This window comes from Watersipora subatra, chromosome 2, assembly GCF_963576615.1.
Source record: "Watersipora subatra chromosome 2, tzWatSuba1.1, whole genome shotgun sequence".
In the NCBI taxonomy this organism is placed as follows: Eukaryota; Metazoa; Bryozoa; class Gymnolaemata; order Cheilostomatida; family Watersiporidae; genus Watersipora; species Watersipora subatra.
Genome location: NC_088709.1, coordinates 73,441,665 through 73,468,610, shown reverse-complemented (window position 1 = coordinate 73,468,610; position 26,946 = coordinate 73,441,665). Strand labels below are relative to the sequence as shown.

Genomic DNA, 26,946 nt, shown 5'->3' with positions numbered 1-26,946 from the left:
AAACAACCAGCTTACTAGGATGCAATTGAAAAATCAGTGACGTCATCTTACAGAGTGTAATATGTTTTTAGTATTAGCATGAATCATTTGATGCAATTGCGTTATCGCTAGCTATGCTTTTGATTTGCAACTATTCACAGCTCAATAGACTTTGGAAAGAAGCTAGCACATGATGAATACAAGCATTGAAGCGTGTCCTTTGCTGTGTGTGGCTGCGACCAGCAGTTCTTACCGCAATTATTTTGCTTAACTAGCTTGTTGTTGACCATATACTTAAACTTGGCTAGCACTGCTAGATTTACTACTGAACAGTGAGAGGACTCACACAGAACTGCGGTTACCGGTAAGGAAAGCCTAGATTTCAAAGTAATACTTTACAGCGGTTTCTGATGAAGAAGTTGCTAATCATTACATATACTAGTAATCTGAACACCTTATTGGAATGGTGATTGTCTTCTGCCTTGCAAATTAGGTCAATGTCCTAGGCTCTCACTCTCAATTTGTTCCTTTTATCCATTGATTTCTTTATTCTCATTTTATACTCACTCATTGACTGCTTTAATAACCGACAGATAACTTTCTTCACTATTCAGAGTAACTCTGATAGAATGAAAGCTGATCCTTTTCATAAATCCTATGTTAGCTTTTTAAGAGATGGAGAAATTGAGGAAATCACAATTTACATAGTTTTCAAACTTAGAACAACTAAACTTTGTATCTAACTATTTCTGCTTATAGCTGAGTCTATTAAAATAACCTTTCTAATCTTATTTAATTAAATAATATTGGCATCAGTAGCAGGTAGGTGGACGCTGCTCAAAATGTCGGACTTGCTATAAGTGACTCAGACAGAGAGCCTTTTGGCAAGATTAGTATTATAGCTTCAAGTGTTGGAAATGTCAGGATTACCAAGATACCGTTCTTGTTAGTACTATTGCTTAACACAATGTCATGTATAAGTTTCATTTCTACAACTTGCAGGCATGTTGTGGGTAAAAACTAGGATTAGATCTCAGCAATTACTTGCAATTTTGCAGCGGCTGTCAGCTGCTGCCACCAAACTAGAGCAATATAAACGTATTGCACCATTTTAGACTGAAACTACAAATAGCTCCTTCATACTAAAATAATTTCATTGTGTTTTTACTAATAAAGTTTTAGGAATAACTAAGCAAACTATAAAATTGATGCTTTGAGGCAAAAACAGTATTTATTGGTGAAAAATACCGGATAGGTGCTAGCTAGTATAAAAAATATACAAAAGATTCATCTTTTTATTGCTAACCAGCGTTTTGCAGAGAAATGCTGCTAGTTCTTTTTTTGCGGAAGCGTTTTGCTTCATTATTATTTCTTAAAGCACATAAATTACCTAATTTTTTTATTATATATTTCAATACATCAGAGTCTTGGCTTTCGAATGAGCCTATATTCAATACACAAAGAATAATAGAACTGTGAAAAACGGGGTGTCAAAAGTACTGTATTGCACTTCCCAATAGATCTGAGATCCAACGGATTATCGGTTGTTAGTTGTATGTGAATAGTATGTTTATTTGATATATATGCATATACCGATATATCGTGAATCTAAAATGAAATTAAATGAAGAGTAAATAATAATAAAAGAGGCGATAGCAAGTTTGATAGCAAGTGAAAGTAGCATAAAAGATGTATAAAAAACTCGCAATAATATGTAGCAGATAAAACATTGCTAACAAATTATGATTTGATATGAATGAGTATATAACAGATATAAAGCAGAAATGCGCATATACTTGAAAAAGGCAGCTGAAAACAAAGCATTAACTATATGAATAATAACAAATAAAAAAGGCACTCTGTATAATAATGATATTAAAGTAAAAAGTATTACCTTGTTACATCCTCTCAGGAAATGCAATAAGAATTGTCCTGGTTGTCGTATAACGTGATAAATATTCTTGATCGTGCTTTCTGATGACTTAGTTTACTTTAGGAATATTGACGAATATGATAAGTGTAAAACACAAGTTACCAGCTTGAGGTGCACAAGATAAATGCCTCAGGTGGTCCAAAAAATAAAAAAGTGTTGCTGCCAATTGCTAATGAATCATACTTCCGATTATAAACCAAATACACAAATGTTGAAATAGTATTGAAAAACACATAAAATGAGGACAAGGCTTGGTGAAATCACAACCCTGTGGTTAAAATTGACTTGTTTGCTGTCTCTTGAGGACAGCTGATAGACTTGGACAGTGAGTAAAGATGTACACATTACTACGTGTATTGCAAAATAAATTTCTGAATCTAACAAGTACGTTCTGCAAAAAAAACACTTGGTTCAGGTACCCAAAATGTGGCGTCATAATTCTCATTTAGCCTTAGGTCGTCGATCCCTTTCGCTGTCATTGAGACTGCGTTTTTCTGTGACCATCGGTGCTGTTAAACCCGGAGAGCGCTAATAATAAACTAAGATTCTAGATAATCAACAATGCCCACGATCGTGCTAACGCCAGACCAATACAAACACATGTTCTGGGTTAATTAATTATGCTTCAATAAATGTACTGTCGTTGATAAAGGTAATGAAATCACATCAATTAAATTATGACCTGCGGTTGCGTGGCCCTAGGACTAAATGTCAATCGCACTTTCGCGAGATCACCAATGCTTGAAATTAATTAGTCTCAGTCATCACCCTTAACATCGCATTAAAAATAAAGAGCTAGTGCATAATATCATCGAGAAAATATAATATGGTTCTTGGAGTCTGAGGTACTTAGCATAGAAATAATATGTACGTGAAGAACTAACGACACTGATTCCTTTGTCATCTTCATTCGTTTTCTGGAGTTGTCCTACCTTCGCCTGCCACTAGCGTCATTATCGTCACTTTCGTAGCTGATAAATAAGCGGTAAGAGCACACAACAACGAATATGAGAATTGTGACATCATAATTTTCGAGACTATGCCAGTAAACCTTTTCGCGGTAGAGCTCTGGGGAAATCCTATAAACACCAACCAATGTCTGTCTCACCATGGCAAACAATAGCTCATTCGAAAGCCAAGACTCTGATGTATTGAAATATACAATACAAAAATTATGTAATTTATGTGCTTTAAACATTTATAGGTTTAATGACCCTTAACATTTCATATCACCTGTATTCATCTTGATACCACATTTCCTGCTTGTCAGAATATTCCCAGCAAACAAATATACCAGTATTTCTACCTCTTTCTCACAGAAACAAGCTAAAATAGTGATTGCCTTTATATATCTGACCTAAATTTTGGCACCACCATGCTAGTTAGTACTGGGTTAGTAGGTCTACTAAGTTAGTAGGCCTACTAACCCAGTAGTTATTTGCTAGATTGTGTTGCCCTCTCTCCTATTTCGAATACTGCCCCTACCGCCTATGAAGGTTTCAGTACCAGCTAAATAATATTACATCTAACAAATGATTTGTTGTTATGAAGTTCCCACTAATTTTACTTCAATGAGCAACTAGAAAATTCTTTCGAATTTTTTACACATTACATTGAATGGCAGGGGTGATGAAATGTGATGAAACACAGCTACCATGGAATGAATTACTTGAGAGGCATTTACTAGGTCTGTTTTGAATCATTACTTTAAAACTTTCCTCCTTACTCTGTAATTATTTTGCAGATTAAAGAAAAACTAACAGATAAATTTAATAAACTACTTTAGCTCACAGCAAATACAATACATTTGCTAAACAGGCAGCATTCGCTACCAAACTATTTAAAACTCAACTATTCAACTCTGTGACACTTTGGTCCGATATAATTCAGGAGAAGGTTTTCCTACCTGAGCCAATGCCCGAGTATACTTAGCTTCCTAGTTTGGCTTAGTTTTTTTCCATCTTTCCAGTTCAAGCGGATCAAAAGTTTAGTCATTTTGTGAAACATCTATTTTTCGTTTAGTTCCAAGATTCTAAGTTGTTTGGGTTATTAGTCCTTCAGATATTACTCAAATAACAAGGGCTTTTCTATCTAACCGAAATAAAAAATGGCTGACAGAACATTAGTTTCTAAAGACATACTGATTGACATTCTTATTAATAAAAATAAATAGACAAACTAAAAACTTCTTCTCATCAGCAGCAAAAGCTTCACACTAAAACAATTTGTTTTTCTATTAATAAAATATATACACAGTGTAACAGGCCACATCCATCAGATACATCAATAACTATGTTTTTTCTTCAGGTACCTCCAAAACATCATATTTTTGAGTGAGGGTAAAACGATTATTAGCAATAATTGATTTATGTTTGTTATTGAGTTATATAATCTTACAGCTTCATAACGAACAAGGCATTGCATTATCCTAAATGTTTTCACAGTCGATTGAATGTTGTTAATAGGTCTAAGATCATACGATTGGCTTGTGTACTACTCATGGCTCAAGATCTTTTCAAAGTGTTGAAAAAAATCTCAAGCAGTAGATTCAATTATGCATTAAAAGGCAGATTCCTATTTACTGACAAAGACCATAGTCCACTTGGTCGTCTTCTACCTTCCTATAACCAAATGGAACCAAAAGCTACTGTAATTCATACATAATACTTGAACACCAGGTACTAACCTGTTGCAGCACACGGTAAGCATCCTTATAATGGTGGCCCCAAAATTGGTGTTGTGCTTTATCAAAACAGCCTGCTCAGAATTCTATGAAATGGGTTCTCGTGCTATCATATTAAGATAAAGTGGTTTCGGGCTGCAGATAGAATGTGGTGACAAAAATTCAACAATGTCTTATCATAATAAGAGGCCTTAAAGTGGTTGATCAAAAGCACTTATAACACTTACATTGCTAAGAGTAGCTAGATCTTTATTTGCCTATTTGGATGCAGCTAACAAGTAGAGCAGCTGACATATGCGTTTGAAGTCCCAGGTGATTGACCATATTATGCGTGCTAATATCATGTATGTCTTGAACCACCCTTGCTATTCTTGTTTCTTCAATATTGTATTTTTTAAAAGAGTAAAAAAACAAAGCTCAGTTCCGATTCCCTCTTCAACTCTTTTGTTTTTCACATCACTAGTGTTTTAAAACCAAAGCTTAAATGTGCCATCTTAAAGACAGAGAGCTACACATGACCATTAAGTTTTACCATAAAGCACTGAAACGTGGTAAAACTTGGAAAAATTGTTCATAAACGACTCAAAGGTTTCTTCAACCCTTTGAACCCTAACGGCCGGTTTTCCGGCCCTGCGTAAGGTGTGTCAGAATCCCTAATGATCAATTTTCCAGCCTTCACATGGCTTTGTTTACAAAGGCTGTTTCTAAGTAACAGCGTAAACCAATCAAATTAATTTTTGTACAGGATGTTAGACCAGAGATCTCAATTCCATTTGTAACAGTTTTCAAATATCTTCATCTACTTCCTTTGTTTAAATAACAAATTTTATTAGAATGATAACGGTAAAAAACTGATGCGGCTCATTTGTTGGTAGATCATAAACGATTTTGATGCAAATAAAAAACTTTAAGATACTAATTATGATTTTCTAGTTTATTTTGAGTCATGAAATAATGATGAACAAGTGCTAAATGAATATGCTGCTACTGTAAATGCTTTTACGTGTTTTGTAAAATCATATGAACTTATATAGTTTTAGCTCGAATAACGGTGAATAAATGGTTTTTTTCTGTTAGATGACATTGGCTGTGGATTGCCCAACTTTTTTACTAGTGTTTTACCAAATATCATTGTATTATGAGCAAGTTTAGACATATTTAATAAAAGTTTAAAAACTTCGGATTGTTGGACAGATTGCCCAGGGTTACTGACACATTGACAAAACAGGCCAGGGTTCAAAGGGTTAAAACACTTAAACTCTATCAACAACAGTTTGCCCAATACCAACCAATTACATGTACTTTCTAATTGAAATATTTCATTTTCAACTTTAAATGCTTCCAACCTTTATTAAATAATCTTGGAAATTTATGAAACAGGTTTCATGATGTTCTAGACATAAGTTTTTCAGCTAAACTCTATTCTTATACTAAATATTTTCCGATTTTTTACGATATATATGTACACACGCTTCTTCAGGTCACAATACTTTAGGTTAACATTAAATTCAGCTCAATGTTGCTAAGTATCTATTTGCATACTTTAAGGTTTGCTGAAAAGTAACCAATTGATGATTTTAACGATGTAGGAATAGTATTCTAAATTTTACATTCGTACCTTTAAATTACATAGTGACATTTTGAATTTAAATGCTCAGTACTACAAAGTATTATCAACTTAGTAAAAAAAAAGACTGACTTCTTAAACAGTCTTTTATGAGTTGGTTTGATCTAAAACAACAGTCAAGGGAAGGTTCAAGGCTTGTATTTGCTCACAGAGTCGATCTCTGTGTACTTTATCACGCAAATCTCTTATCATTTTAAATATCCGCTTACAAAAACTGAACTGACAAAAGAAATGATAAAGACTTGACAGCTATAAAATTAACTTATGATTTGTAACTTTGTTTTAAGTCTGCCACATCAGTTGGGGTCACGACGCTGCAGTGTTTAATGGCTGCTTGAAGTTTCAGATTTTCGGAAATTTTTAGAAGTGATTTGTAAAAAACGAAGGATTAGCCGAGGTTTGGGTTGAAGGCAAAAAATATTCACACTAAACTTACCAAACATGAATGATAAATAGAGTAAAATATAAGTTGTATAAAGATCAATGCCTTATTTTACTGTTTTTCAAAGTGACTAATAATTTGGTCATCATAATGAATAACAAATCTACCCAAACTAACTAGAATGGAAAAACAATTTTTTATGAATTTCTAGCAGTCCGAAGATAACAAACTTTCTCCTGTTTAATTTAGTTCATAAGTAATGTTTAGTATGCAAAGTTCAAGCTTTTTATCAATTGATCAATTTGATTAACAAGAAGAGGACGATTCTCATTATACAAAGAGTGGGAGACAAATCTTAAGAAAACTCTAGCAAGTAAATCAGTGACAACTTTAGTTTTAAAGGGTTACAAATGAAGTTACACAAACTTTTAATGAATTTTATCACAACGTATTATTTTTTTATCATTTGTGATTGTTTTTTTCCTTTTGATGATTGAGGTGATTTGACTGCCAGGATATTTCAAGATTAAAATCATCACAACTTGATTGCAGTTAAAACGTTCAGAAAAAATATATGGAAAATTAAATCACTAGTTGCTATCATTGAAATAGTTGATATTGGATATTGTGTTCAAGTTTAGCGGTATCCATCTCTATTCTGTTGGCCTCTTGGCTTCTATTGATGCCATAATCTTACTTTCACTTCACTCGAGTTTTTTTACCGTGAGAAAAGTTTGCCGATTTTGATCTTGGAACAACCGGACAGTCAGATCACCTCAAACATCAAAAACAATTGAAAGTGATAAAAATATCAATACTTTCTAATAAAATCTAACAAAGCTTTGTGGAAGTTCATCTTCAAGTCAAATTTTAAAAGTATATTCTAAGAAGTATAGTTATTTTAAATCATTTGAGATTTTTGTTGTTTTATTAGATTTGACAGCCAGGACGTTTCAAATATAAATTTGACAAAATTTAATGACAATCAAAAAGCTCAGAAGATAAGCACGTGCCAAATATAATGCCAATAGTCATGCATACAGCCTATAAGTGATAAATATAATAGGTTTATATTATCTAAAGCTGATGCGACCTACATAATATAATGTATAGGCCGCATCAGTTTTAGGTTCTCTGTTTACTCTGCACTTTGAGAAAACCATTGGGACAAACTCTAGTTTACTTACCTTTAAATTATATCTGAGACTATATTTGAAGTTTTACTTTAACAATCATGAACAATTACAAAATAAAATATATGGCAATATAGATATGATTGCAACATTGCAACCCTCAATAATCAATTTCAACAACCAGATGTACAAACAGGAAGTGTGACTAGTAACATCATTTTTGGAGAAATATTTGTTCTGAGCATTATAGCTGTGATAAAGTTTTCTCAATTTAATCTTGAAACATCATGGCTGTCCAGATAACCTGAAAACAAACAAAATCTCAAATGCTAGAAAAATATCCATAATTTTTGATAAAATCTTTTAAAAGCTGACCTGACCAACGCTATAAGAAGTGACTCTAAAAGACTCGCCTTATTCTATTGGAAATTGTTACTAAAATCTTTCGAACAACAAATTAATTCACTATTTAACTCTTTTTGCTTGAAGGTAAAATAAGACAGTCATAATGAAGAAACAAGAGCCATTTATAAGACTGCTGCTTCTGGCTATCATCGCGCAGCTCATAGCTAGCATCATAGCACAGTTTTCCGGTTATGTAAGTGAAGACGACCCAGTATTGTATTATACTGATTGGCTGAGATATTTAGATGAGAGCATGGTACAGATTCCTCCGGATAAAAGAGTTGCTGGAATACAAATACCGCTGGATATTGAAATAGTCAAGCCAGCAACAACTGAACATTGCGAGCCCGAGAAAGGCCCATACTGCTATTCATTAGCGCTACCTGAACTTGAATTTGATTCTGTGAGTCCATGCGCCAATGGAGGAATATTCTATGAGTGCCTAAACTCTAATTGTAGCAATCCCGTTCAACCATTCGATTTGAACAGTTTCTCATCAAACCTAACATTTTTTGTCAATGAAGTAGATGCTCCTGAACGAGAAGTAGAAACTTCATCAGAATGTGGACTGGAAGTTACAGCAGATTCATTAAATTTCAGCGCGGCAGCAAGTTCATGCACACTCTTAGAACGGCAACCAACTGCTAGAATAAATATTTCAGATCTTGCTGGGGGATCAACAATGACTTTTACTGTGAGAAAACCTGCATCGTGAGTAGAACTTGGTGTTTCCTGTTTCATTTAAGATTTTTGCTCCGTTATCATGCGGTAAACACAATGAAGATTATTATGGCACCAGAAAGTTCAGTAAGAAAACCTAGCGAAAAATTGGTAGATATATGCATGTACAAAAGTGTATGTATTCCTATCTATGATTTAATATATATGCATATATTTATATATGATATATATATATTATAGACATAAGTTATATAACATTTATTATAGATATAATATATATAATATTAGCTGTCTATTGTTTGGAGTATAAATGTGGGTAGAAAAAAGGTTACTGTTCCACCAGAAGCTATCCATCAATACTTTGAATACGACGATACAGGTACCTCTCAATACCAGTACAAATGTAAAAATGAGATATCATACTGTAAGTTTTTGTCTGACCGAATGGAGAGATAATGTCGAGGCTTTTGCCACGGAGAAAATATAATTGTCCGCGTGAGAAGAGTTTGCCTTAACCCCAGATATAGTAATTGAACCTTAAGAAAAATATTTCTTAACACGGGCATTGCAATGCGTCGTTGCATTGGTAAAAAGATCAGCGAGCACTATAGCTGCACTCATCTACACTCCAACACTGAAAAATATATAGATATATATTATATAATATATATAATATATATACATGTATTTATATACATATTATAACTCTATATGTATTTATATACAAGTATTATTATATATATTATAATAAATATATTATAAATTGTGTATATATTTTTATATAAACACAGCATGAATTTATTTTAAAGATGCTGAGTATGAGGTAGAGAGAAATTCTATGGCATGCAATTTCTAGTATCAGACACATTCATGAGCTGTCTGTAAACCTATTAGACACATGCTGAGTAAGCTTATGCAGTTTACAGTTACAACCTTTATTTATTGAAGTTCAAGCTGTCAATTTAAGGCTAGCTTTAATTGAATAACCAAACACGAGTGACAACATGCAGTTTTTGCAAAGCTAACATGCTAGTCCTTGTCCATACGGCTCATCAGAATGAATGTGCTTGGCCTTGATAGAAGTAACACCAGATTTACTGAGTATCATTGTTGAATTTATGGCTGCAATCAATAGCTGAAATAACTGATAGAAGTAACAACAGATTTACTGAGTATCATTGTTGAAATTATGGCTGCAATCAATAGCTGAAATAACTGATTACAAAAAAGTCAATTTCATTTGTTTGATTTTGTTAAATAAGTTTGTCTACTAATAGTTTTCAAATGACCACAACAACCAAATTATGGGCAACGATATTCTATTTGTAACAAATACAAATACATATATGGCAGCCAATAGCGTTAATTAGCATAAGAGATTATGAGACCATTTCACAATTTAAGAGAATTTGCTGGGAGCGGTGGTTTACTGCCTTAATGTTGCTAGATACCTCTACAAACCATCTATCATTAGATGCAGAATTTTCTAACCATTATAATGGCACAACAAGAAAAAATTATTAGATAATTCTTGTTCAATGAAAATGCGTATACAAAAATTTACAAAAGTTGAACCTGACCTCAACTGACCTTTACAGAAATCAAAAGATAGCCTATTATTATCTGTTTATTGTATTCTCAACTAATTAATTATGTGATACTATTGCATTTTAATTTGAACAATTCTTGTAATAGGTGGCAACCCTGAAAAATTTCATTGAGGGTATCTTAGTGTAAATACTTGTTAGCAGAACTGATGAGACCACTCCAACACCTTTGCTATATATGATGAAACTGAAAAGCATCTGCTTTATCTTGCTAAAGCAAACCACAGTTTCTGCTTTTAATTATGTGTAAGTTGGAGCTGCTCAAGACACCTTTGAATGATTCTTTACGTGATCCAGTCTATAAAAACCCATTTTTTTTCATAAGTCCTGTTATTTCATAGGCACCCAGCTTTTATCTTATTACCTGTTTTTAACGGACAACAGAAGTTTTTTCGCCTTTTCCAAAGATAAAGCAACTATCAACTCCATCAGTACTATTTGCTGGCAGTATCTGTGCCTCGAGATATGGTCAGGTGTAATAATTATTTGCACAATGATTCCATGGTACAACAAGGTGGTAAAGGGATGCAGTTGGTAGGTAGCGTGCTTGATATACGAATATGTCAGTTCGATTCAGGTGCAACACAATCTCTCTTCCTAACGCCTGGTTCCCATATTGATTGCCAAACCACAGAGGTAACTTTTGCAGCAAAACACTTACGATGCTAGGCTCGGCAGCTCCTGTCCACATATACTGTAAGCTTCATTGAAAATAATCACATAAAAATCTTCGCTCGCTATGCCGTTTCGATATTGTTGACTTTAACCTGTACAGTGAAATTTTGGGAAAGTTTTGCCTGCGGCTTTTCGTGAAATTTGAACAGCACTAAATCCTTGTGTTTAGGTACTTGGCTCCTGGTACTTGGCGGTACTCGGCGCGTAGGTTCATATTTCACCGCTCATAGCCTGCAGTGCTGTTGCCAGTGCTTGCGACGTATATGGAAATCGGACCAAACGCTCTTTGCGCGACTTTGGACAAACAGACAGACTCAGCTCTTATTATAGTAAAGATTAGATAATTGGTATTCTGGCAGCACCCTAATAATAATGATGGAAACTGTAGTAAGGCCATCATGATGGCACTTGACTGTGGCCAATTTCTATTGGTCAATCTACTTTTGAAACATAGTGGTGCAGTCGTATGTAGTCACAACATATATTTAGGCTACACATCAGCTATGCGTATAGCTCTTGTATAATCAGACCTATATCAGCACATTAATTAAGAAGTGGAGAAGTTCCAAAGGTTTTTTTATTTGATGGTTAAAGGCAGGCAAAATACTTGAATTAGCAATCTTTCTCTAAAACCTAAGTACAATGAAATGGCTCCCATAAATCAGTTAACATCCAGATATTTTGCAATGAGCCAAAGCTGCCTTGCACAAATTTCTGCAAAGTGCTTGAGCAACAAAAATGAAGCGGTAGGAAAATATTTGCCAAGACATAAAGTTCCATCAGGTAGGTGACTATCATCCTAACTATTCTACATCTATTAATAGTCTACCTAACTCTGCATTTGTCATTGACTCGCACTGCTGTTTAAAAACAAGTGCACTAGATGATTGGAAATCGTTTCAAGCAAAAAGTACTCGAGGTTGAGAGGAAGTTCTTTTTAATCATAATCACGAGACCTTTAGAGTCTGCCTCAGTAAAGTTGACTTTCGACTCACAAATCTTTGTTTTGTTTTACAATAATTTTTAAACATTGGAGATGCGATCTATATTATTATTATAAGAACAGCATAGATAATTTCTTTGTTTCACAAATAGCTAGATAAATATGGTTTCTGTCTGGCAGATTTTATAGTTTGGATTTTGGATAATGAGTCCCATTTGTTGACTCTTTGAAATAAAACTGTTAAAAAGATTTGGATAGTATATACATATAGTCTCATACAATATTTATAAAACAGTTTTGAGCTGTTTCAATACAGTAATAATTCATATAATAATAACCAAAATTCTACACTTTTAAAATTATGAACTATATTTACTTGTTTTTTTTAACCTAAGATATTGAAAAAAATTTATTTTGATGGCCATAAAACACTAAGTTGAATCGATTGTAGTGGCAGCTTTTTGAGAATCGATGGATTAACAGATGAATTTGGAAGAAACATGGTCACAGAGCTATCTATATATTTAGCCAACGATTCGGTTTCAAATTCTACAGTTTGGAGTTCACAATCAATCCCTATTGTGGAGCATTTCAAACCATTAAAGTTGGGAGAATTTGCAATCTTGGTGAGTAATCCGTATTATTACAATTACTTTGAGCAAAAGGTTGACCATACATTGTGTTATCATTTTTATTAAATTCATCTGAACAGCATTAAGCCATTCCTAACAATTAGTTTATTTTCGATAACTGTTTGGAAAACTGTCAGGCTTTCAGAAAGCTATTTAATGCAAGCTTTTATAGAGTTGTGAAAGATTACATGATTCTGAATTTTACAAAATGCAGTGAATTGTTTCTTGAAACGCTAAGTAGATTGACAAACTAATAAACTGCTCAAATAGTTTTTACATGGTTGCTAGCATATTCCAACTTTCAACTGACTTTTGTTCAATTTTAAAAATACTCTCTTTGCTTCTAGTTTAGCTATGAAAAATTATAAAATCATGTCTTCTGTAATAATCTATTCACATTAAGATGCAAAGTATTTGTAAGGTTTATAAAATTAAGAGTGGTCACCCTTACTACATTTGAATTTGTCTCCCTTTTAATGATATTATTTGTTTTAAATCAATTGTACCTAGCTGCGCAACACCCGTAGTCAGATGCATAGAGTAGAAAATAACAAATGGTCGACTGGTTCAGAATCGATAAAATAAAATGGGACTGGTAACGCAAACTTTATGCAGTGCTACTTTATAAGTGAACCTCAGAATTGGACTACATTAGGAAAGTGTGACAACTGTGGAAAGAGACGCACCCTGAATTGCTTTTGACATAACTACCTTATTGCATAGAGAAGCAACATAGTCGGGAAACAGCTGACAACAGAACTTAAGATAGAGGAAATCAAATCACAGATAGTCAGATAGTCCAGGTGACCTCCTATGATTATGAATGTCTAAAACGCTAAGTGGAAGTGGATACGCATGGCAGCTAGTGCTGACTCATCCGTTGATAAAGACATGTGCCTTGAACATGATACCTTTGACACAAGGTTGCAATATATTAGAAAAGCTCTCAGCTACTGCTGACCATCAAATTGAGATACCATAACGTAAAGCCAACAAAGCCTCACTTAAGAAGCTGCTAGAAAATGTTCTCCTAGCACTAGAGAACATTTCAACATCTGCAACCACTCAGACTAATGTACTAATCTGCAGTACTGTAATTATCACCCTCGTGGAAACGAGTATGAAGCTATTCTCAGCCAAGCATCAAACCTCGACTTTACCTTGGCGGACAAAGCTTCAAAATACTATCCAGAGCTCACAGAAAAGTTTGCAAACTAAATGAAAGATCAAACCAAAGTTTTGAGTATCCAATTATAAAAGCCAAAGAAGAAGCTTTGTAATCTACCAAACAGCAGCTAAGAATACTATTGGCATAACTGGAGTTGTACACCAAATAGGAAAATAACAAGATAGTAAAAAAATTTTCTTCCAGAATCCATCACAAATGTATTTCAAACTTAACATAGATTTTCATAGGCCCATGTCAGATTCTTCCAAATCTTACCTTAAAAGGTTTTGGAAGAATGTCTGAGAGAAAGAAGCTGCTCCTAACACAATAGAAGATTGAAAAAAGGCTGGCTCAAGGAGAACTCTCCAAGTATTGTGATCCATAAAGGACTCACCACCAAGAAAATGAACATTATGTCATTTTGGCATTTGAAAAACTGGGCAGCTCCTGGACCTGACATGATTCCAACTTTGTGGTAGAAGAAATTGACATCTCTACACACTAAAATGATAAATCAAGCGGAATGCCCGATGAAAGAAGATGACCATCCAGAACGGCTAACTAAAGGATCAACTGTACTTTTGGTGAAAGACCTAAAGCAACATTTGATTCACAAAAACTAATGGCTCATAACATAATTGCTACCTGAAAATTCCTTTTCAAGAACAATATTAAACAAGAGTATCACAGCATCAGCGCATGTCTAGCAACCAGTAAAAAATTGGGTCTAGCACCCGAACAGCTAAAGGCCAGTTTCTGATGGATTGGGCTGTCTGTTAGAACAGCAGGAAAAGCCTACCCATCTTGCTATAGCCTAGATTAGCTACAATAAATTCTATGACTATGTCAACCTTACCCTTGTAGTGGTCATCAGTATGTCAATGATGTAGTAGAAGATGCAGTTGAAACCTAGCTGCAAAAAGCTGGCAAGTGCCGACATCAGACTTCTATCAATGTAACTCTTAACCACCGCCGCTCACCTGCATATGTATCTAAACGGTCTAAGCCGTATTCTGTAGGGGGTACAATATAGGTACCAGTTTAAAAGTGGAGAGTTTAAGAGAACCACTTTCTGTACATAGATTTGCTACCACACCCTATTCAGATGCACATGAAGGATAATAGAATGATTTTTGGTGTTAAAAAATTGAAGCCAAATCCTCAAAAAGGCGATACAGTGCACATATATAGCCTGGAAATGCCAAATGACAATGCCAACTGCCTTTAATCATATGCAAGAAGAGCATAAGAACTTAGGTATTATGCAAAGCAATGTTAACCATAAAGCCACAAGCCATTGTATGTCACAAGGTCATTACCTTACTAAAAGCAAAAAGAAACTCAACTGGTAGTGATTATGTCAACGAACAGACTGTTTGGCCATACAATTTTTTGTAACCACTCTGGTGGTAATGTAACTAAAATTTGGTCACCTGTTACAGTGTTTGTGGCTATTAACCCTGATCATCTTAAGCTTGCCATGTTATCAAAATTTCTTGACAACACCTCACAGTATCTAAAATACTAGACTGTTGCAAAGAAAAGTTGCTCTTTGTGCTGTACAGACACTACAGGTGAAATTTTTACGTTGTTTAGATAATGAAGTGAAAATTTCAAGAGCTTAAAAACTATTACAACATATTTTTAACAAATCAGCAATACTTGAAAAGTTAGAAATAACCTAACAATATTTTTGAGCATCTTCAAATATCATCCACTTGAGGAGTTTTAGAATTATAAAATATCAAAGACTATCATGATGAAAGCATCTGATAAGTAGTTATTTAGGTCTACATGTATCCATACTCTTGGATATTTCTTCTCTTGCCTTGTTACAAAGTATAACAGGAATTCGATAAACACAATTCCCAATTACATTTGTTTCAGTTCAAGTCTAATGGATGGGCAATATTCTCTGAAGGCGAGCTAGCTATGACAGTAGATATATCTTCGAGCAGCCCGTTGATTCAACTCACAGTAGGTCTAGGAAGTGACAACTTCACCGGCGATATTAAGGATATTCAATTTTACACCACAGCTATTGATTCTAAGTAAGTCACCGTGTGTGTGGTTTTGTAGCTTCTTGACTCTTTTGCTACCATAAGCCAATGTATCGGCTTTCACGGTAATAGAAGTACAGACTGTAAGTCGGTGTATCGGTAGGGTATGAATGCCGAAAAAAAGTTTGTATTAGGATTCCAGGAACTTTTATTAGTGAAGAAGCTCAATCAAAAGAATAAAATAGTTTCGTTGTGCCAACTTAAAAATGTGACAGTTCTTGAGAACAGAAAACTATTCATGCATAAAAGTTGCCATATTTGCTACTAAAACAGGCACGCCTAACATAACTTCCCAATTTGAAGTAATAGTAATCATAGACGATTTCTTCTCTGCACGTGACACAACCATGTTGTCCGAATATTAAAAATTGTAATTTTCATCTCACAACATCTACTAACCACCAAGAAATACAGCCTGGTTCCCATATCGATTGCGAGACTCCGATGGTAGCTTGTGCAGCAAAAAGTTTGCGATGCTAGGCTCGGCGGCATCTGTTCACATATAAGCTGCATCGCTAGGCATAATTGCAAACCAGATAAATCGCTTGCTCACCATGCCATTTCTATAATGGTGACCTTCACCTGTAGAGTGCATTTTGGAAAGGTTTTGCCTGTGGCCTTTTGCGAGATTTGAAAAGCGCTAAACTGTCATGTTGCCGCCGGCAGCTACTGGCGGTCCTCGGCGCATAGGTTCCCATTTCACCACTGATGGCCTGCGGTGCTGTCGCCGGTGCTTTGCGACGTATATGGGAATCAGGCTTTAGCTGATGAAAGCTTATGTAATCAATCATGATCTGTACTTTCAGCCAACTTTATTCAATGTTTTCTGGAGAACCGCTAGCCAAATACTTGTATCTACCAGAATGCAGATGTCCATCGGAGTATTTTGACACATTCGGGCTTGTGAAAGATCCTTTTTATCCTAACACATGTGTGGACGGATCACAGATTAGTTTTTTGCCCCGCCTAGAACGATATTCAGACTACAATGGCAAGTGGGGAGCATTTGAAGGATCAGGGTGGATCTCAGATTTTACTGATGAAGCAGAGCTGCTGGTAAAGCTGCCTCAGCAGATGTCGGTGAGTAATTAAATCCTGAAAATGTGTATACTTATAAAGATATATATATAATATATATATCTTATAGTATTAATTATATATTTTCTCTATATATTTTATCTAGACTATATATATATAGATATATATATATTTATAATATGTATATATATAATGTATAATATATATATGTATGTATAATATATACACACACTCATCTTACAGAAAACACTGTTTCGGCTATTGAAGTCTCATCAGTGCAGCTCAGAGCTCAGGCAAAGGACACAAATCCCATTACTAATGAGAGTTGACTTTCTGCCATGAAACAACTAAGTTGCCTAACAGCCTTTAAGAAAGTCAATGTGCTGACTCCAGAGTGCTCAATTCACAAAAGTGATGAGCTTTGCACAAAGGCTGATAGTGTCGCACCTCTCACAGAGTGCTCAACCAGACCGAAGTGAAGGAGCATATACTCATGCTACATACAGTAGTGTTTCGGCTATTGAAGCCTAATCAGTGCAGCTCAGAACTCAGGCAACGGACACAAATCCCATATATATATATACATATATATATATATATATATATATATATATATATATATATATATATATATATATATATATATATATATATATATATATATATATATATATATATTACATTTGTTATATATATTACATTTGTTATATATATTACATTTGTTATATATATATTACATTTGTTATATATATATATATTACATTTGTTATATATATATATTACATTTTTTATATATATTACATTTGTTATATATATATTACATTTGTTATATATATATCATAACACACATCATCAGTGGATGCAAGCATTTAGCAGGAAACACATACACTGAGCAGCGTAATCATGTAGCAGGTATTCTGTACATAAGTCTATGTAATGAGTATAGTCTTAATAAACCACAACACTGGTGGGAAGCTCCTGGTAAGGCCAATAAAAATAGCCATGCTAAGTTATCCTCTGGGACTTCTACAGCCATACTGACAAGCATGTCCTAGCAAACCAACCAGATATAGGTGTGGTGGACAAGGAGAACAATAGGGCTACTATAATAGACATAGCAGTACCCAATGACTACAATATAGCCAGCAAAGAAAAGGTAGAGAAATATCCCCTTCTTGGAGAAGAGATTGAAAAGTGCTGTGATGTAAGAACAACTGTAATTCCAGTAGTCATTGGATAAAATGTGGCTTGCCAAGATACCAACAGCATTCAACCTAAGTGAGTTGCAGAAAAGTTCACTATTGGGAACAGCAAAGATCTTGAGGTGAGTTCTTAAACTCCCAGGTCTCTGGTAGGAGACTCGAGTTAGAGCAGAAATTACCGCCAATATGGATTAACTGGGGCAAGGAAACAATTATATATATATATTTATATATATATATATATATACATATAAAAAATTGTTTCCTCACACCGGATACCCCGTATGGGTGGTAAATTCTGCTCTAACCCGGGTCTCCTACCAGAGACCTGGGAGTTTGAGCACTCACCTCAAGATCTTAGCTGTTCCCAATAGCGCACTTTTCTGCAACTCACCTGAGTTGATTGTTGTTGGTATTTGGGCAAGCCACATTTTATGCGCCGGTGTTATTGCACCCAGTGCCCCAATGACTACTGGGATTACAGTTGTTCTTACATTCCAGCATTTTTCAATTTCTTCTCCAAGAGGGAGATATTTCTCTACCTTTTCTTTTTCTTTGCTGGCTATATTGCAGTCATTGGGTACTGCTATATCTATTATAGTAGCCCTCTTGTTCTCCTTTTCTACCACCACTATATCTGGTTGGTTTGCTAGGACATGCTTGTCAGTTTGGATGTAGAAGTCCCAGAGGATCTTAGCGCGGTCATTTTCATTTACCTTACCAGGAGCTTCCCACCAGTGTTGTGGTTTATTAAGGCCATACTCATCACATAGACTTCTATACACAATACCTGCGACATGATTATGCCGCTCAGTGTATGCGTTACCTGCTAGCTGCTTGCATCCACTGATGATGTGTTGGATGGTCTCAGGTGCATCTTTGCACAGTCTGCATCTAGGATCGTCTCTAGTGTGATAGATTTTTGTTTAGAAATGTATATATATATTTATATAAATATATATATAAGTATATTTATATATATATATGGTAAATATATATATGTATACATGTATATATAAATTGTTTTCTCACCCCGGTTACCCATATGGGTGATAACTTTTGCTTTAACTCAGGGCCCCTATCAGAGACCTGAGAGTTTGAGCACTTGCCTCAAGATCTTAGCTGTTCCCAATAGCGCACTTTCTTGCATTTCATGAGAAAAGTTTTGATGCATAGCTTCTGATGGTACTGTAACATTTTTTTATACACACACTTCTATGCAAGAATTGTTATTATTAATTCAACATATCCAGGATTTTTATTTTGTTCTCTCAGTTCGTATTAATTGTATCATTACCGAATTACCGAATAACCTTTTATCATAATCGTAGCAAACCGACTTAATTTAGCTTCTTAATTGCTAATTATTTCACATTTATACCTAAACCCTTTTATAATTGTTTTATTTTTCAATGTCTTTGACCTGCGCAAAAATTTTTTCTCATGATATGAAATTTGAAATTTACATTTATTGGCAAAATTTAAAAACCTTCAAAGCTGTTTTTGTTTTTTCTAAATGATTTCAATTACACAAAACACTTTTCTCATGATATGTAGTTTAAAAGTTAAAATGGCAAATGTGCTTATATATTAAATACAAATCAATTTTCTGTGCAAAGACCTTTTTATTACTAGTATCCGTCGTATTCAAAGTTTTGATGAATAGCTTCTGGTGGAGCAGTAGCCTTTTTTATACACATACCCTTCCATACAACAATTGTTATTATTCATTCAACTTATTCAAGATTTTTATTTTGTTTTCTCATTTTGTATTCATTTATCATTACCGAAGCATATTTTATTGTAATCGTAGCAAAACAGACTTAGTTTAGCTATTACTTGCTAATTATTTCACATTTACATCTAAACCATTTTATAGCTGTTTTAGATTTTTAAATTTATTTGACCTGCGCAAAACATTTTTCTCGTGATATGAAGTTGAAAAGCTACAGTTGTTTGAAAAACTCCGCAGCTGTTTTTTATTTTTTATTTTAATTTATTTCTACTACATAAAACACTACAAAACCAACTACACAATCGATACTGGTGCAAATTTAAAAATGAGATACTGTACTGTCTTTGTCTGATCAAATGGAGAGAGAGAATGTCAAAGCTCTTCCTATAAATGTCTGCGTAAGAAGTATTAGCCTTGAATTCATATATAGTAATTGAACCTTACGGTAAAATTTTTTTCAGCAGGGGCATCACAACATGTGGGCGCATTGCTAAAATAAATAGCGTGTGGTTACGGTAAATCAAATATAATAACGCCTTGGATCAAAATTTCCTAGCCGGGCATTGGTAACGTGTAGGTGCAATGCTAAAATAATAGCTATAGCTGGACAATCAAACCGATGAGTACACATACGACCAACCTTGAGGAGTATATATATAGATACTCAAATATATATTTCAGTATATAAATATAGTTAAATATATACTTGAATATAGTATATATATAAATACATTCTTAAATATATATACCTATAAATAATTACATATACTTATATATCTAATTATAAGCATTTCATAGCATATAAGCATATATAAATATATTTTATCATTGCATACTTTTATACACATACACATAGATACAAGGCTCATAAGGCACAGTTTTCTTATTATATTTTTCACAAAAACTCTCCGAGTTCTCTACTCATACCAGAGAGCTGCACAGATGCAGCGCTTGCTTTTTTCCCAAAAACCTTGCATCATCTCATACCTTACACACATAGTTTATCACAGGCTAACCTGAACAAACTTGTATGCAACTAGCTTAAACACATACAGTGAACAATATTTTAAATGTCTGTCATTATTCACAAAATGTAACACATAAAATACTTAATATTTTAGTTGTGCTAAAATGTTAAATATTGCAATTAGGTAGCAGAAATGAATATTAGACAACATCAGAATGTATAATTGCATTGAGGCAGACAGAGTCTATTAAGGAAATCCAATTTATTTTGACAAAAAAAAACATGCCAAAATTTATTGGGCTTTACATTTTTGCAACCCTTGTGTTCTATTTTTAGTAAGTTTTTAGGCTACATGCTTAAGCTACAGAGACTCACTGCCACATCAGCATCTGCAATGTGCATATCGTTGACACTCAATCAGGCTACCATCTCTTTTAACTATAAACAGCTTTGCATTAGCTTAGCTATAAAAAACTGGCTATGGAAGGTTTGTTTATCATTTTAGTATGCTAGGGTGTAATCAAAAGAGTTGTAGATAGTATGAACTTTACCATATTGTGAGCCTTACCCGTCCAAAGCCACAGCTGAAGTTTGCAAAATGTTATTGCATTGCACAGGATTTGAACTTGAAACATTTGACTTACAATCAAACACACTACCATCAGCACCAATTGACAATGACACCACCTATTGACAATGCGGAATAATTATAAGCATAGTTATTACACCTGAATATCTTTTATCATACTCATCACTGCCAGAGTGGTAGTTGCTGTGATGCAACTGCCGCTGTAAGTTGCATTACAACGGTAATGCAACTTACAGTGGAAGGCATTACCGCGCACTTGCAGAGTGTTCCAGTTGAAAATTTAAGGTTTGAAGTTCCCGATTATTTTATTTATTATTGATTTTATTTCATTTAGTATTATTATTATTCTCGATGCACTTCTCCATTTGTTGGAGTTGTTTTCAGTTTATCTTACCAAATTATCTTCATGGCTTGTATAACTTAACTACAAAAGTCTGTCACTCAGGTTTTAAAATTGCTTATTAGCCAAAATAAGTGTTTTTTTGGAACCAACTAGGTTTGAATCAAGCGTCTACAGGTGTTTTTTTATTCATTTTGCTGGCTATGTTAGCGTGTCAATCAAGTTTTGGCAGTCACTGTCAGTTATTCTGCTTGAAATAATATAGCAGCATAGAGTTTTGTAAAATGGACTTGAAGTTGTAGGATTTTTAAAAACCGCCATTAATTAGAAAATTTTCACTTGCTCAGGTTTATGCTATTGGTGGAAGCTTCTATAACGAATATGGATACAAGTTTCCTTCAGCAATAGAAGTAGAGATTGTTGGACTCGATTCTCAGACTAGAGCTCAAGTGTTTGTATCAAAAAACTGTACTGGTGACTATGGCCTACCAGTAACTCCTATTCCTCTGGAAGTGGTTCAAGTAATGCTACCATCACGGAGAAAGAGAAGTACAGATCAGCCCTTGCCCCCAAAGTGTTACAAATTAGAAGATTTTATAAGTCTATCTGAGGACTTTAAGTGAGTTCGGCACTTTTTCTCATCCATTTGTCTTGCTGTTTATTGAGTTTTAAAAAACCGGTGCACATTTAAGCCAAATACTTTGGCAAATGTAGTCTTTTTTTAAATTTCTTGAAACCTGTTTCTTAAAAACATCATTTTTAATGATAGAAAAATGATTTATTTCAAGACGAGATGTTTGACAATTACCAGATAGCTACAAAGCTTTTCGATACACAGACTATTTGATCATGCCGCTCTACCATGGTGTAGACAAACAAATAAATATGCATATCAACAAATATGCACTACTATTAAGCATCTTTGCAGTTAACAAACACTTTTATTCAGGCTATGAATGCTGTAATAGTATATTTAGCTGAAAGATTTTAGCATTCCTGTTGACTTAAAGCTTGCACTCATCTTAAGCATATGAAAGCTCTTTCTTAGGGAGGTGGGGGAAGGAGATGTAAAGAGAGCAGCTACTACCGTGTATGAATTGGTCAGATTTTTGGTTAGCCATTAAGGAAGATCAAGAATCTGAGGCTTCGTGTAATGCTGATAGATTCAATGTTATATTACATTTTCAGTGAGCTTTCATCCGATTTTACAATTCCAATACTTGGACCTGGAGAAGAAGACTATCAACTCAGTGATTCACTGGTTGGTGATGTAAGAATCAAGCTGATTGGTCATGAAGGCATAAATGGGCCAAATGAAAACTGGTATCAGCTGAGTGGCCTCTCCTTACATGCCAGGTAAGCAGACTGAAGTGGAGTTATTTATTTAGCGGATTGTGCTCAACAGTACGATACTAATTGTAGGAACTATGTAGAAGCCAACAGAAATGTTTAAAATTGACTCATCAAATACAATGCTGTTTCAAATTTATTTAATTTAAAATTCAATTTGGTTTTATTGGAAGCTTTGGTACAATGACTAGTAGCCTTACTAAAAGTGTGAGTCACTGTCTACCAGTTAAACAAACCCTAGTTAGAGTAGAAGAGATCGGGTGCAAGTAACACTATCCAATGGAAAAAACTAATTGAACCACTCGCGGTATTCTTTTCTCTTGTAGGGGGTTTGTTAGCACACGAAAATCTGTTGGTTATTAGCAATCACATAACTGCAATTGAACATTTTAAAACTAGCTCTTCATTGCAATAGTTGGAAAAACTGTTAGGTGTTGACGTCTTCCATGTAGTGTCTAGTCTAGACCAATATAAATGGTAACTCTACATGGTAAGAAATAACGACACTGATATTGGGTTGTATTCAGATTTACTAGTACCAGTTTTTGCCATGACGAACTCGTGAAAGCTCGAAAAAATAGCAAAAAAATCATTTACTATCCGGTACCACTTGTGTATGGCTCAGGCTGATGGAAATTAAACCATCAACTCCCTAAATGAAGAGGGCCAGAACCCAGAACATCTTTAAGAGTACTGTACTATATATCAGTGATGCAGTTTGACATCATCTAGAGGGTGAGGATCAACAAATCTATTTATTGGCCAGCCGCTGCAAGGAATGGAAATTTTAGCATGTCTTGACTTGTTCTTTTACTCCTAGATACCATATTCTTCTTGTCGAAAGAGCCAATCTGGTACAGCGGAAGATAGAAATAATTTTAAAATTTGCATGCAACTCTATGGAATGAATGGCTATTTTAACGATCACTACAACATCAACCTTTTAAACCCTGGCCATCTTTGTCGATGTGTGTCAGTATCCCTGTTAATTTGTTAAATGATCAAAAGTTTTTAAACTTATTAAATACATTAAAGTAAACTCATGAGACAACAATATTTGGTAAAACGCTAGTGAAAAAGTTAGGCAACATACGGCAAATGTCACCAAATAAAAAAAATGCTTCACGTTTTTTGGGTTAAAACAATAAAATTCCGTATGACTTAAAACTTGTAAAAATCTTTACAGTAGGATCATATCCATTAAGCACACATTCATCATCGTTTCATGACACAAAAATCTAGAAAATTATAGTCAGTATCATATAGTTCTTCATTTGCATCGCAATCATACATGACCTACCAACAAACGAGTTGTATAAGTCTTTTTTGCGATATCGTTTCAATAAAAATTGCAATGAAAGAAGTAGGTAAAATATTTGAAAACGATTAAAAATGGAATGAATGCTTTGGGTTTGACACCATGTGTGTGAACTAATTCGATTGGTTTACGCTGTTAGAAACATCATTTGTAAACAGAGCCATCTGGATGCCAGAATACCGGCCATCAGGGTTTCTGACACACCCTGCACCATGCTGGAATACCGGCTGTTAGAGAACAAAGGGTACTTTCAGTGGCCTTGACTGACTTCGACAGAAATCTAGCGCGCAAAAAGGCTCAAAATTTGATGATATTATTATTTTTAAATTTTTACAAACTAAAATGCTGTAGCACGAAGAACGCCACGGATATCATATCTACACCTTACAGAATGAGCACTATCAAAATGCATCATTTGTTTAAAGTGTTAAATGTTGAGGCAGAGTTGGCCCGAGTTCAACAGTCGTATCACTGCATCATTTCAAGGAGAATTTTAACTGCTTTATATCATAAAAAGCATTTTAATTTTTGGCAGCAACATAATGACCTGTTTACTCTAATGACCATGACTAAAGTGAAAAGTAAATGGAATTATTAAACTAACTTTCATTCAGCAATAGAGTTTTAAAAGCGGCAAGATTTTGCATCATTCAAATAGATGCCGATTGTGGTTAATAACTGTTAGTCAATCTATTGGTCAACAACTTGCATACATGTACATGTACAAGTACGTATGCATGCTGCTTAGCTACTTGCTCTACGGGTTGTATATTTTGATGAATAAAAAACAAAAAATGACACACCAACATTTAACCTGAACTACTAGCAACAGGCTTGAGTTCAAATTCTAAAAAAAGCTTCTGGTGGTGATAAGAAATTCAACCAACCTCAAAAGGCTCTCTACAACTGGTCATGTCTCCAGTTGTATAGGTTCCCTTGCCACAGGCCTCGAACATCTCCAGCCAAGATTATACACTCATTTTTTGTGAAAAAACGCTCTCAAAAATATATACACAGCCTCTGCTTTCAGTAGGCTATGTAGGCATCTTACTTGACTTTGAGGAACTGCTGGCACTATATTTAGAGTGTTGGTTAACAATTTTGGCTAAAAACTCAAAATATACAGCTCTACGTATAATGCTTTTTGTTGTGGGGCCTCTACTTGGACACTAGTTCTCAACTCATGATTAGCATATAGCAAGTTTTGAGGTCACATGGTCAATGATTATCTTTTTAAATACACAAATTGATTGGAAATTTGCTTTCACGACATTTGCTTTCGGTAAGCCATGCAGGCATATCACTTGATCTTTGAGGAACTGCTGATACTATATTGAAAGTGTTGATTAACAATTTGGGCTAAAAACTCAAAATATATACAGCTCTACATACTGGTCTTTGTTATGGGACATCTAGTTGGATGCTAGTTATCAACTCATGACTAATATACAGCAAGTTTTCAAGTCACAAAGTTAAAAATTATCTTTTTAAATACAGCAAGTGATTGGAAATTTATGTTTCCCAATAATTTCAAAGAGCATGATAAATAAATGTGTTTAAATAATGTAAAGTATAATTTATATTTTTTGTAGACCTCATTGTGGTGGAAACAATTACACCTTACTCGGTGCACCAGCCACCATGTCGGAATATTACAATTTCCACAAACCTGAAACAAAAGCCTACACCTGTCACTGCCCTGAAGGTATCACGGGAGAGATGTGCGAGTCTTGTGAAGAGACGGCAGGTGTCTACAGGTACTTTAAAGACACAAATGTCTGCGCCAACTGTGACTGCTCTGATCTCACCCGAAATTCCAACAAAAGATGTGACAGTCTAAGCGGCCAATGCGACTGCGGTGCACAAGCGGACTTAGAATTTACAGGCAGACAATGCGTAAGTCACAATTGTGTAAATCATATGACTTATTAGGCTACGTTATTTGTGATTATGAGTTATTTTTAAAGATACTTAGAATCCGACATAAGTACAGTTTTACTCCAGTTTTTGTCTAGAATCGAAAGATCTGTTCAAGCAAGGTTTGTTTAAACTCTATAAATGTTTCTCAATTGCAAATAACGGTAATATTTTTAATTTGTCCCAAAACTTCAAAATGATCGTTTAAATTTTTATCTCATTTCATAACCTAAAGATAAGTGTACACAAAACTTCTGTAAATTATATCAAAAAGTATCGGAATTTTCCGATAATTTTCGGAATATTACAAAAGCTTCCATTTTTTTGCCTCGCGGCACATGACTACGTTGAAGCTTTTTGAACATGGTAACAGTTTACACAAATATTTAACAGCTACACAGATTAAATTCTTCAATTTCGATCTCGTTACAGCACTGGTATGTCAGCGATGTCAACCCTCTGTATGGCCCCAATGCTGGAGGAACCAAAATAATTGCACAAGTTGGTTATTTGGATTACGATTTGGACTTTGAAGTTACTATAAATGACTTTCCTGTTGATTACAACATCTCACAGAAGTAA

General features: G+C 34.5%; 1 protein-coding gene across 1 annotated transcript; it reads left to right on the top strand.

Moving 5' to 3' along the window:
• Positions 1-253: 253 nt before the first annotated feature.
• Positions 254-26,946, top strand: LOC137388543 (uncharacterized). Its single transcript, XM_068075027.1, has 9 exons — positions 254-343; positions 8,227-8,853; positions 12,500-12,674; positions 15,736-15,899; positions 16,715-16,988; positions 22,127-22,398; positions 22,968-23,135; positions 26,040-26,343; positions 26,797-26,946. The coding sequence occupies exons 2-9, from the start codon at positions 8,246-8,248 to the stop codon at positions 26,944-26,946; spliced, it is 2,115 nt and encodes a 704-aa protein (XP_067931128.1). The 5' UTR covers positions 254-343; positions 8,227-8,245.